Source organism: Hippoglossus hippoglossus, chromosome 11 (assembly GCF_009819705.1).
Source record: "Hippoglossus hippoglossus isolate fHipHip1 chromosome 11, fHipHip1.pri, whole genome shotgun sequence".
NCBI lineage: Eukaryota > Metazoa > Chordata > Actinopteri > Pleuronectiformes > Pleuronectidae > Hippoglossus > Hippoglossus hippoglossus.
The window spans coordinates 5,463,575-5,476,785 of record NC_047161.1 but is presented as its reverse complement, the minus strand read 5'-3'; the positions used below and the strand labels follow the sequence as shown (position 1 = coordinate 5,476,785).

The 13,211-nt window shown below is 44.0% G+C and overlaps 1 protein-coding gene across 1 annotated transcript; it reads right to left on the bottom strand.

Moving 5' to 3' along the window:
- Positions 1-562: 562 nt before the first annotated feature.
- Positions 563-13,128, bottom strand: skiv2l (SKI2 homolog, superkiller viralicidic activity 2-like). The gene is made up of 29 exons (XM_034599112.1): positions 13,020-13,128; positions 12,567-12,685; positions 11,791-11,912; positions 11,505-11,622; positions 11,104-11,218; positions 10,727-10,801; positions 10,576-10,629; positions 10,322-10,485; positions 9,648-9,803; positions 9,375-9,520; positions 8,727-8,873; positions 8,552-8,636; positions 8,340-8,446; positions 8,040-8,186; positions 7,857-7,953; positions 7,535-7,747; positions 7,316-7,426; positions 7,101-7,212; positions 6,833-6,951; positions 6,290-6,421; positions 5,875-6,012; positions 5,685-5,789; positions 5,327-5,462; positions 5,084-5,210; positions 4,260-4,470; positions 3,295-3,405; positions 2,365-2,583; positions 1,734-1,874; positions 563-1,074 (listed from the first exon to the last, which is right to left on the bottom strand). The coding sequence occupies exons 1-29, from the start codon at positions 13,030-13,032 to the stop codon at positions 874-876; spliced, it is 3,741 nt and encodes a 1,246-aa protein (XP_034455003.1). The 5' UTR covers positions 13,033-13,128; the 3' UTR covers positions 563-873.
- Between the last annotated feature and the right edge of the window lie 83 nt (positions 13,129-13,211).

Below are 13,211 nucleotides of genomic sequence, written 5' to 3'. Positions count from 1 at the left end.
AAGAGATGGGCCAAATGAATCAGAATGAGAAATAAATAATAAATATATGTATTCAATTTTCTCAGGAAAACCCAGAATCGCCTCCCTGTGTTTGTATGCCTCCGTCAACCAGTGCAGTTTCAGTCTACATAGCGTTTTTTCCAGTCACCCGGTGACCTTTAAACATTGACCACTGAAATCAAAATTTGAAGAAATTCCCTTGAGATGTCATGTTCAAGAGGCTAAACTCATGTTTTGTGAGGCTACCATGACCTTGACCTTTGACCTCCAGAATCAGGTCATCCTCGAGTCGAACTTAATGTTTGTACCAAATTCGATAGGAGTCCCTTGTGGTGTTGCTGAGATACTGTGTCCACAAGGTTAAAAAACCCGCTTTATGAGCTCACAGCGACCATGGCCTTTGACCTTTGATGACCAAATTCTAATCAGATCATCCTTGAGTCGATCTGAATGTTTGTACCTAGTTTGAAGAAATCCCCTCAAAGTGTTCTTAAGATATCATGTTCACAAGAAAGGGACAGACGGACAACCTGAAAACAAAATGTCTCCTCCCAGTGGCTGTCAGCGCAGAGACATAAAAAACACATCATATGACGTTTTATTTAATACAGATTTTATTACTGTACAATAAATTACAATCCAGGGTTTCATTCCTCGTGTCGTTTGGCGTGTTGGTTAAAAATCATTAATTTCTTCCTGGTCAGAAATTTGTCATGTAAACATCCACATGTATTGTAGGCACACACAGCACGTGTCAGCAGAAACATGATAAGACACACACACCACCTCTTCACTTCCCTCGTACACGTCTATCCTTCTCACACCTCCCACATTAAGACACATCCGTCCTCACTCTCACCCGCCTCCCTCCTCTCAGTGGGTGTAGAGGGAGGCGGTGAAGACGATGTCCCTGCGGATGGCCAGCGAGGCCTTCTCCATCTTGCTGCCCAGGACAGAGTCTCCCACGATGCGGGCGGCCTGTCGCACCTCCTTCAGCACCTCATCCAGGCGCTGGATGCAGCGGACCACCGTGCCCTCCTGGACGTCTGTGAGCAGGGCGATCTCTGCGAACGGCTGGTGGAGGGGACGAGCGGCAGCAGGACGGGACCGGAGAAGGTGAGACGGTGTGTGATGTAACAAGAGGGTTGTGCAGAGGAGGTTAGGATCAGGAGCATAATGTACATCCAGAAGGAAATTTGAAAGAACTTGAGATTTTGTCATGATTAAAATTTTCTCCTGGGTCCAAACAGAATTTACGACTGACATTTTATCGACTAAGCAATTAAAGGATTAATCAAAGGTTGCTATCTTAATCTTAAAACTACCCGATTACCTGAATAATAATATCTGATCACAAGCCTTTGCATTTACATCTGGTATTAATAAGCTTCTCTGGGATGTAGACTCTGTCTGCTTTGTTATCGGATCTGAAAATGGAGGCAGAGCTGGACTAGAACAAACATGGTGTCTCCTATGTGAAGAGAAGTGAGGGCTACAGATTCATTTGTAGAGAAAGTGGACGATGAAACACAGAATATCCAGAAGCAGGTGCATCGCAGGACTCGCACGTATGCGTTGGAGAGGTGGCAGAGGCAGCTGGTGTGTTCATCTGAGTGTGAATTTACTTCTATTTAGCATTTCACCAATCGTCGCCGTCAAGTGTTAACGCATACGTGCGAGTCCAGTGTACATGGGGGGGTCAAAATCAGGTGAAACCTAGCATTAAACCTCACCATGCCTCTGGCCCAGCAGTACACCACCTCTGTCAGACCAAACTTCAACTGGCCTACGAACTCCTCGGCCGTCTGCGGTATCCCACATTCCCTCTGCAGCTCTCCGATACGCTGGGCCACTGACAGAACCCGGCCGATTCCCTGAAAAACAAGCAGACAGAGAGAGAAGCAGGGGCAGTCGGTCAGACTTTACTTGAACAAGTCGCCCTTAAATGCATCACTCACGCCTTCTTGGTTTGAACAGGAAATCTGTTTCACCAAACGTGCCGTGTTGAGTCCGCGCTTCTAGGACACGGCTCGGTTCATCACTAATGTAAAACCTCATAAAGCACTTCCATGTATCAGGAGGCGTTCAGAGCACGCACTTACACAACACCGACGGATTTAACAGAGACAAGAGAATTAATAAGTAAGTGACAGATTGGACGTAGTTTGGTGGAGTGCCATTGTCCTTTCTGCAGGGCGAGGATGTTATACATCAAATCTGCACAATGTAATACGATGTGAGAGTGTGTGTGAGTCACCAGTGGGGGAGGCAAGAGTGTCAGGACACACACATCATGCTCACTGCCGCTTTAATATCTGTGGGGGGTTTTTTATACGATACAAGAAAACACCAGCTCCTCCTCACCTCCTGCAGCGTGGTCGTAATGTGCGGCTCCACCTGCGTCTTCTGTGAGAAGATCAGGCAGGACAGCAGGGCGGCGCTCTCTTCAGGCGCCAGCGGGCTCAGGACGTTCTCGAACAGCAGCTCGGTCAGCAGCAGCTCGTGGCTGCTGATCTGACAAGCCACGCGGCCTTTCAGCTGCACCGCCCCGCTGCTGTCCACGTACTGGAGGGACTGAAGCACCTGAGGGCAGCGGTGAGAGGTATGTCACACACGTGCAAATCACAAGCGAGTGTGAAGTCAATGTGGCGAGAACATAGACTGCATTAAAGATGGACGAAATGACGGCTCCCCAAACGTGAAGCCAAAGCGTCTCGACCTGGTTGCTGGCTGCAGTATGGGCCATGAACCCCTCCTCCTCCATGTTAGTGGATGGGACATGGGCCAAAATAAACACTCAAATTAGATGGTATCCGTCATTTTAGGTGGTTCTTATCACACAGATGTATGTTTAAGGGGTTAATTTCCCAGTAAGGTATTAGTTATATAAGTATTAGTTATTTGATGCTACAAAAATGGGGTGAAACGTCATGATTGACAGCCGAGACTGACTCGTGATTGGTTGGCGGGACCTCGCACCCGGATCTGGGATACTTTGGCTTCATTTCTGGGTAGTCGGAGAAAGAGGAGACCATCGTCTATCGGCGAGATTCATTCTGTCAACAAGTCACAACACATATTTATCAATTTAAAATCACAGAAGACTAGGAAAGTATAAATGGAACCGGATCATTTTAGTATTGTCCCTCAAAATTAAATTACTGTATTAGTAAAACAATACACAGATGTTGCTCGACCTCGACTGCAGCTCTGGAGGTGACCTGACTTTAAAAAACATAAAAAATGCCCCGACAGAAAAAGATCATGACAGCGAGTCAGACGTCTGATCCAAACCTTGATCCTCTGGTGGTATTCAGGCAGCAGAGACAGAGACTGGTCTGACGCCAGGAACAGGAGCCGGTCCAGCTCCTCCTGCACACTCATCCTCTCCGAAACCCGAGCAAACTGAAAACACACACACACACACAAGCCGTGATCACCTAACTTGAGTACACAAACAGCAGCACCGCAGCGCTTGACCTGATTTCAAAGCAACGCTGGAATTATGGCGAGGGAAAGGAAAACGCTCTCTATTGTATTCTCACTGTCAGCATAGGGGAGTCTCTGTCTCTATTTGTTACATAAACCCACTGAGGCCAATTACTGTAAACTAACAGCTTGAACTGACGGATGTACGGCTCCAACCATCACTTTCCAAGACCTACAGAGCTGTAAAGAGACAACGTAAAGCTACGGCTACGAGAGGAGACTGTGATACAGCAAGGAAAAGCTTGTCTTGCAAGGTAATGAGCTTGTGTGATTGTGTGAGTGAGTGTGTGTGTGTGATGGCTGAAATGCTGTTTCCTGTGAGGCAGTGATGAGCTGCAGCTACGAGCCTATATGGGTAATTATAGAAACAGCCGGCTCTGATTCTTGCATCTTCTCTCCTACACAACGCAGAAATCCTGTGGCGGAGTTTGATTTTATTATTGTGATAGTAAAGGAGAAATGATGGAAGGATAAAAGGAATCAGGGGGAGAAATGAGAGGAGGCATCAAAAGGGGGCCGATTGCAAAGGAAGTGTCTTGTGTAGGGGGGTGAAGTTAATTAGCTGCATGAATAATGTGCAACCAGCCACACGGAGGAATGTGTGTCTTTTATAACAAACAGTGAAATGAAACACCTTCTTCATCATTAATCTGCACAGCACGCCTCAAAAACACATAAATAACTCCTCCGAGAACTCAAAAGGGCAATTATCCGACATTATTATTATTATTATTATTATTATTATTCGACAATTAACAACAAACACACACCTGATCTGCGAAAGTGGGCGTGTGGATGCAGTTGAAATCTTTGAGGCTCGCCTGCAGCACGCGCAGCCTCAGGGTGTCCTCCACCACGTGCACGCTCTTCAGCTGGAGGTCGTTTACGGGGTCCAGGGTAGCTAAGCCACTGGGGTTGGCCTCGGCCAATCGCAGGAGCTCCTGGGTCGCCGTGGAGATGGCTTGGCCGGGAGGGTCGAGTCTATGGGACAAGATGGAGTGATGAAGACACTGAGAGAGATGCCTTGAGGAAGAGCGCAAGGGAGATGACCTCCTTTTTTACTGTGAGAGAGCTGACTGGTCTGATTCAATGACAGTCAAAGTATTATGATAAACATAATGGACAAGTAACAGCTTTAATAAAGCTTGACTGTAGAACTCCAGGGTAGAGTCCAGGGTAAGAAATATTCACAATCTCATAATATAGTTGGTGGTGTCTGTGTATTTAGTATTATACAGAGATTTATAGATACTTTATTAATCCCAAAGGAAACTTACACACACAGTACCCAACAATAAAATAGTATAGTTCAATACAAACCAGTGGAAATTTCTTATCAACAAACAAAAGTGGATTTTTAATGTAGAATTTCTGCATTTCCTTCACTTTAAATCCAGCATTGTTTACATCTGTGTTAACAAGCTTGTTTCTTACCATTGTACTGCCACCACCTGTCAGTCTGTAGAACAGCATTGGTCGTCCAGTATGTGAATCGTATATATGTTGTCATGCATGTGGTTTTTGCGAACCCATACAACTCACACTGGGTGGTGCACTAGATTTTAATATCAATTTTCAGCAGATTCCCACAGACCTGAATCGTGGTTGTTGCCTCTTGCTGTAGTTGTCGATGATCCTGTCGGGAATCACTTTGAGGGTTTTCACTGTGATGGCTGAAATGTCCTGGAACTTCAGCTTCTGCACCGTGTGGCTGCAGGGACCTTAACAGGAAAAATATTGTTAGTTGTACTGTTGCTCTGACGCCAACTGCTCTGTGGAAACATCCTATGTGTGGGTGGTTTTTCATTAATGTGTAGTTAACTGAACATTGACCAACCTTCAGGTATAAACAGGGCTGTGTTGTACAGGTGGGGTAAAGTGCTGTCGTTGTTCCCTTTTCCTTCTGCCTCCTCGTTGCCTTTCTCACAGATGATGAGAGCCGTGAAGGTGCGATTCACAGAGTCATTGGACACCTGACACAGAGACAAGACAGGACGGATGAGTCAAAAAGACAGACCAAGAGAAAGAACAAGGGGAAAACCGTCGCACAATCATCACTCATGGATGGTGTCATTCAAAATCTCTGAATTAAAAGCGGTTCTTGATCTAGTTCTAGATTAACTTGAAACATTCCTAAACAAATGAAAGATTCAGCACAGCGGGACCTGCAACATATTTTCACATTGCACACCTACCTGTAGCAGAACTCCGAGCGCGTTGAGATGCTGTTTGTTGTTAGCCACCACGACTCGACCCACAGACAGAGCTTTCAGACCATTCACAGACTCCAGAATCGCTCGCTGCCACCAGAGGGGGAAATGGATGATAAACCAGCAGCGGATAAAAGCTGAATGCGCTTGCAGCTCATTGTGTCTGTTCCCGTACCTGCAGGGCTTCGTTGGTGGTTCGCAGCTCCGTCACTGTGTGGTAGTAAGGCATCAGGTCGGACAGCTGGCCCTCCGTGTCCAGGGGGGGCAGAGAGGACAGCGTCTGCTTCAGCTGAACGATCCTTTTCTCTTGGGTCTGGAAACAGGAGGAAGAGAAGAAGAGGAAAGGAAACAGAAAAACACAGTTGTCAGTTGTTGTGACTCTGAAACAACACGAGTGAAATGCGCAAAGAGGAAGAGCAGGACAGGAAGAGAGGCTTTTCATTTCTTGTTCTCTAGTCTGAGTTATTTTTAACTGTATGCGCTGTTTCTTTGTAGTGTTCTTAACTTAATTTCACTGTTCTATGACAGACCTTCAGAATACAGCTAAGCATTTATAATCAGATCTGTTTTGCTGGTGTCTGTGTGTGTACCTGAGTGTCTCTGTGGTTTTCAGAGAAGCTCCTCCTCATCATGTCAGTCACTCGGAGCGCTTCCACTCGCAGCAGGTTGAGGATCATAGTGTAGGTCAATCTGAACTGAGACTGGAGGATAGTAGGTTTACCCTGAACCAGAGAGAGAGGATGATGACAATTACTTTACGATATTGCTATTTCAGGTTTTTTCCTTTTTTTTGAAAATGATAATGAACATAAAGACTGCTAGAGATATCAGAGAACAGATAAAACAACTTCACATTATTGAAGGAGAGAAAATTCTTCTTGTACATTTTGCTGAGAGAACAAAATTCCTATCGTTTAATTCTATGGAAGGGCTCGTTTAAATTGAAGTGCTCCTCTGGAAACAGCCACAGAGGGAGAACGAGTTAAAACAGCTCACTCAACTGTGTAATTAAATGCTAAATGAATAAACCGATGTGCAACTCCCACCTTACAACACAAAGATTTAATACCAAACCGGCTGAGGTATAAACATGTGGCAGGTGGATGTTACAGTTCAAACATGGCGAGCCTCACCAGCATCATGACATGCAGGTCGGCCATATCATGAACACCAGCTTTACACAGAATAATGACGGTGCCTGTGGCGTCCAGTCCTCTCCTCCCGGCTCTGCCCGCCATCTGAATATACTCACCTGAAAGAAGAGTAAAAAAGAATAAAAACAGATCAAAATTCTGATGTTTTCCTCAACTCTAGTTGATCCTCAGAGATGAAAGAGCATAATAAATGAGGATTCTGATGAAAGAGAGGAAACACAGACAGAAACAGGGGAGAGCACCAAACCTGGCAGCAGATTCCTGAAGCCGGTGCCGTCGTGTTTTCTGATGCTGTCGAACACCACGGTCCTGGCGGGCATATTCACTCCCATGGCAAATGTCTCAGTGGCAAACAGCACCTGGGCGAAGTAGGGAAGATGCATAAGAATAGTTTTATCACCAAAGTAATGGTGCATTTGCAGATTGAAGCTTAAAAGTGGTGAATAGAAACATCTGACTGACTTTGACGAGCCCTCGTGAGAAGAGCATCTCGATGACCTCCTTCAGTATCGGCAGGATACCGCTGTGATGGACTGCTATGCCTCTCTTCAACAGGCCCCTCATGAGCATGATCTAAACATGGCATTTTGTGTTAACTTCACATATTGTGGTTGACTTACATACTGACATACACATATCTGGAGATCATGAAAGAAGAAGAGTGTCTCAGCCGTTCTTTACCTGAGGCAGCTGTCTGTCTCCTCCCCGCAGGCGACTCAGGCTCTTCTGGAAAAAAGAGTGGATCTCTGCCTTCTCTCTGGACGTGGTCATGTCCATGGAGTCCAGAGAGCGGGCGTTGTCGTCACAGCGCGTCCGAGAGAAGGTGAACGCCACCACCGGCGTCTGCTGCCGCTGGGACAGGAAGTGCAGGAGGGTGAGCCACACCGCTTTGTCCTGGAGGGGAAAACGCAGAGAGGAGGAATGAAAAGAAGACACACTTTCACGATGTTAGGAGAAAACAAAAATATCTAAAAGCTGTGAGGAGATAAAAAGAAGGGATTACCTGACTGGATGAAGTGTTTTGAGAAGTATTTTTTGAGCCAAATGATTGGGCGTGTTTGCTGGTTCGCTCCTTCTTGGCATCGATGGCTGTATAGTACCTGAACAACAAATACACATCTTTGTCAGTAAAGAAAAAAACATCTACTGATGTTCCAAACAGCTGCGGATGGTAAAATTGTGGTACCCTTTGGTGAGGAGGTTTCCTACAGCATCCACCAGCAGGAACATCTCTTTCTGAGTCTTGCTGCTGTTTCCTGTGTACAGATAATGCTCCAGAGGCACAGGTCTCTTCATTGTGCTGATCACGTAAATGTGTTTCTTCTTAATACGACTGGAGACAAAAGTTTGAGAGGGAAGAAAGAGAAATGTTCAAAGAATACAAAAATGCATTTGTTATTCACTTGCGAGCTTCAGAACAGATACACAAGATGGAGACAGGTGCTTCACATATGGCTCTTTAATATTCATTGCTTCGGGAACCTACCCGATCCACTCGCTAAACTCGAGAGCATTTGGCACCGTGGCGCTGAGCAGAATGATACTGACATGATCAGGAAGCATAATCAAAACCTCCTCCCACACGACCCCTCTCTGGGAAAAACAAAGAGATGATGAAAGAGGAGAGGACGATTGTTATTCTTTACTCTATCAGTTTTACAGAATATTGAGGAAAAAGCAGCAGGGACTGTTCCTGACCTCGGCGTCGTTGATGTAGTGAACCTCGTCGAAGATCACCCACTCCAGGTCTCTGATGACCTCTGAGCCGTTGTAAAGCATCGACCTGAGCGAGGAGACAAAGACTCTAGAAGCTCGTTCGTCTTGATTTCAAAAACACAAGCTTGTGACATTTGTTGCGTATCGGCCTTCGTACCTGAGGATCTCAGTGGTCATGATGAGACACGAGGATTCAGGACTGAGCTGGACGTCACCCGTCAGGAGTCCGACGTCTCCAAAGGTGGCTTTAAAGTCTCTGAACTTCTGATTGGACAGAGCTTTAATAGGGGACGTGTAGATGGTCCTATCAGAAGACGGTCAGAATATGATTTGAAAAAGTACACTGGTAATCCTGATGCATACAAACTAGATTTCCCACAATCACATAAAAAACATAATGATTTTTAATATTATGCTTTCTGTCTGTTTGAATGCTAGCTAGTACATTGCTAAAATTGCTAAAATAACCAGCCATTAATTTACTGTTGTTCTAACATTTCATGTTTTAACTCTATGAGAGTGTTATTATTTATTGATTTGTCCTTTCTATGGGGACTTGTTCTTTACAGGTGGCACAAGAGATGATGAAATGTTAGCCGATACTTTTCTAAATCCAGTTTTCTTGTTACTGTATCCATATGCTTATTTCTTTTACAGTTTTGTTGGGTCTATAACTCTTGTTTATATCATCTCATCACAGTAACTTGTTGGGCCTGGTCCAGTGCTGCTTAACAAAGCTGTGTGGCTGCACGCCTACATGCACAGCCAGCGCAGACAAAATTAACTTGTACCAGCCAATACACACCTTGTCATGTGTTTCTGGGAGAGAGCGATGGCGTACTCGGCCACCACTGTTTTTCCAGCTGACGTGTGTGCAGCTACAAACACGGAGTCGTGAGCCTCCAGCCGGAGCACAGCCTGCTTCTGGAAGACGTCCAGCTCGAACGGCCACTGGAGCAGAGGACGGCAGGGAGACAGATTAGTGGAAGCTCGGACACCGTGCAAAGTGGTTTTCATGTAATAATTCATCACACAGAAACACAGAGGTAGATTGTATAAACAGAGGAACAACACCCACTTTGAATGCTGGGTTGGGGATGCGCTTATGGAAATCTTCACAAGGTGACGTGATGTCGACAGGGATCGCCCATTTCTTATTTTCCTCCGGCTTCTCTTTTGGCTTTGATTTGCCATCTTGTCCTTTCTTTGAGGGAGCGGAGGATGACTCAGCATCCTGAGGACGGAGGAAGAAAACCAGCTCTAAACATCCTTGGAATTTAGATCACACACAAAACAGCAGGGATACGACACTGGGATTCAATCGTTTTGGGAAATAATTACAGGAATAATATCTAGTTGAAAACCAAATCTCCTTTTTACGGACATATTTCTTTATGTAACATTTCTTTCTCTTAAAATAAAAGCACTGCACTATACGTAAATAAACCAATGTTATATATGTTATAGATACGTTTGCATGATGAAAACATGTAGAAATATATTATATTTTTACTGTATAGGCAGTGTTATTAACTCCTACTGACCTAATGATACGTAATGATTTCAACACACAGTACAGCAGGGGCGTGGCCCAGCAGTGTTTAATGGCCACATCTTTTAAAATTTTAAAGGTATGTTCTCTTTTTTCTGTCTTTCTGACTCAACCACAAATAAACACCAATGTATTTCAAACATTAAATGAGACATAAAAAGGAATCAGACCATTAGAGATTCATACTATATTTTAAATACCTTGATGCCTAGGTCTTCAAGACTGTTTGTTCGGGGGAGTTTAGGAGCTTCTTCAACTCCTTTGCCTTCCGCCTTCTCCTCTGCCTCAGGTTGCAAGTCAGCAATGTCATCAAATGTGGACAGGAGGGACAGGAGGTTGACCTCTGGCTTTGCCCTTTTGGCATCTTGATGAAAGAAATTCCAAAAATAAATAATAAGTAATTATATTTTGACCCTTGTAAGATATTTCAACATAGGACAACACGATATCTAACCTTTGTCAGTGAAGTCCATCCCAGCTTTAAGACCGGGTGGAACTCTGAGAAGATCTGTGAGGGAAAAATGAGAAACAAGACCATAAAGAGTTGAAATAAGAAAAATATTGATATAATTTTACTAGATTTCAAATCAAGATTTAAAAATCACCATTTTCAAAGTCAATGTCCTCCTCCAGCTCAGATTTCTTCTTGATTTGGTCCAGTGTCAGCTCCTCCATTCCTCCTGTGGAGAACATCAACATAACAAATATATTGCTAAATAATAAGGCCACAGTAATAACTCAGGGTGTGTTGCTGAGGAACAGAGGAAGTGAAGTGTCGACTTTGAGATTTTTGTCAAGTGATTGTCAAGAAAATCTACTTAAAATCTACTGAGATTCCTCCATTTATTTCATCATGGTATCAATGTTTTCTTATTGACCCCCTTTGACTATATTATCTAAGCAATCACACTCAAGCTCAGCTATAGTTTGTATGAATCTCTACTACAGGAGCAAAACTTAAATTACTGAAGAGAAATCTCACCGGGAAGGAAGGGGTAGTTGGTGTTGCTTCCTCGAAGGCTCTCTGACGGAGGCCCGGGTTGGCGTTGAAATGAAAGTGAGTTTTTTGCTGAGAGGCCGGTGTTCTCCAGTAGAACCTAAAAGTGAATTACAGACAGGACAGATCTTAGTGGTAGTTGAATTAGCCTTTACTTGCAGGTTTACTCTTTTAATCTGAGACTGTTCATAACCCAGATTTTCAGATAATTAACATGTAAAACTCTGAAAATCTGAAATATCCACATTTGAGAAGCTTAGAAAATTACATTTTCCATTTTTTCTTCATAAATAACTAGTTGTTTCAGTTCTAGATGACATTATGCTACTTTAACAGATATAATAAAAGCAAAGTGGGAACAGGGGACCAGTGTGTTTGTGGCATACCTCTGTGAAGTCCTGCAGCATCCCTGTGGTGGGATCTCTGATAACAGAGAGACCAGAGTGAAGCGGAGACTGGGCGCACTTGAGTAGAGAATCGATGTTAGACTCTCTCTGAGTCACCCTGTGGAAGAAGTTACATCTTTAGATACATGTGATTATCAATTCAGTTCAATAACAACGATATCTTATCATTATCTAACTATAAATAGAGGAATATGTGTCTGTATTTAGATTTTCTCCACAATAAATAAGTTGAGGTACGTTATTGTGGCATCATAGACAAACGTACTTCAGAAACTTCTGGAAGGCGAAGTCAGTGTCGTGTATAGGAAGCCAGGAAGGGTCCCGTAGAAACAGTTTCTCCACTTCTGTCTCCAGGTTCAGGCTGGTGGGGGGGAGCCCATGAGGGAGCTGAGGAGGCAAAGAGGAGATATTCAGCAACTGAGGCAAAGAGGCTGAGCATGAAACCAAACATCAGTTCAGTTCCTCCTGCTTTCCCCAGTAATTACTCTCAATCATCTATTAAATGTAAAATGCACAAAAAAGGTATTAAAATGTAAGTGGCTAATATAGAACAGTTTAGAAAAAATATATCTTAGCAACACTGGTGGACAGTGTTTTGTATAAACAAGTTCTGAACAGGATACGAACTGTATTTATTTATAACCACTGGAAGACATTGGTTCCTTCAGTAATTAAATTATAATTTCTTGCCGCATAGTTAAGCTCTGCCAAATTACACAAGACAGATTTAACTGTCTATATTCTTCATTTCACTTCAGGTCCCATTGAGACACATTATCTCTTCGGACAGGGAGTCCTGGTCAAGATGGGCCAGTTAGAAAGTTGCATGTGTAAATACAAGCAGGGACAAATAACACACAATAACAAACACTGCTAACAGATTATAAACATACATGGAAACGTATCAGGAATCAGTGGGCAAAAATGAACCATGCAAAATATGACTCACACATCAAAAAGCACTGATATTGTTCCATGAAAACTGATTTTCCAAAGATTTTTTTTAAATGTGCCAATGCAAAAGTGAAAGCACACACTGACCGTGCTGTGTGGAGGGAGAGGCTGCCCGGGGAGGGGGTGCGTGACGAGCTCGAACCTGCCGGAGCATCCCATCTCCAGCAGGGACAGCGGCAGGTCCATGGGGCCCGCGGGGGGCACGTCTGCAGGGGAAAAACAAAGACACACACAACGGCAACACAAAAGAGTTTGAATGGACACACAACGAGGACGCTCCACAGTGAGAGGTGTGATGCCGGGACTTTTAGATGCTAACGTTGCCAGTGGTTAGTCGGACAGACATTACATCTGGAGACATTAAATTAAATGTGGGGAGGATGAGCGGAGCAGTGACAACACGACACTGTCCTCACCACACAAGTTCGACAACACAACAAAATAAAAGCCCTCGCCATTATGTTACACCATGATATTAACATGTGTGTGTTTGTGTAGTGAAGGAGTTCGACTTATATTTATTCATTAACAACAACTCACTGATTCTTTCCATGTCCCCGCTCGAAGCCGGAAGCGAAAAGTTGCCACAAACTGTGGGGAGGGAACCCGACGTCGCAGCGGAAGTTGTCAAAATTGGAAAAAAGCGGAAGTCAGCAGCAAGAAAACTGAAACACATTAATAAATAAACTTTTCAAATGTTTTTTTTTAGATTTTGGGGGAATTATGTTTAAA

Coding starts and splice junctions, on each gene's coding strand:
- skiv2l (XM_034599112.1), bottom strand. Junction 7,748..7,856: donor AAAACACTTCATCCAGTCAG/GTAATCCCTTCT, acceptor TTTCCCCTCCAG/GACAAAGCGGTGTGGCTCAC. Junction 1,075..1,733: donor ACTGCTGGGCCAGAGGCATG/GTGAGGTTTAAT, acceptor CCCCTCCACCAG/CCGTTCGCAGAGATCGCCCT.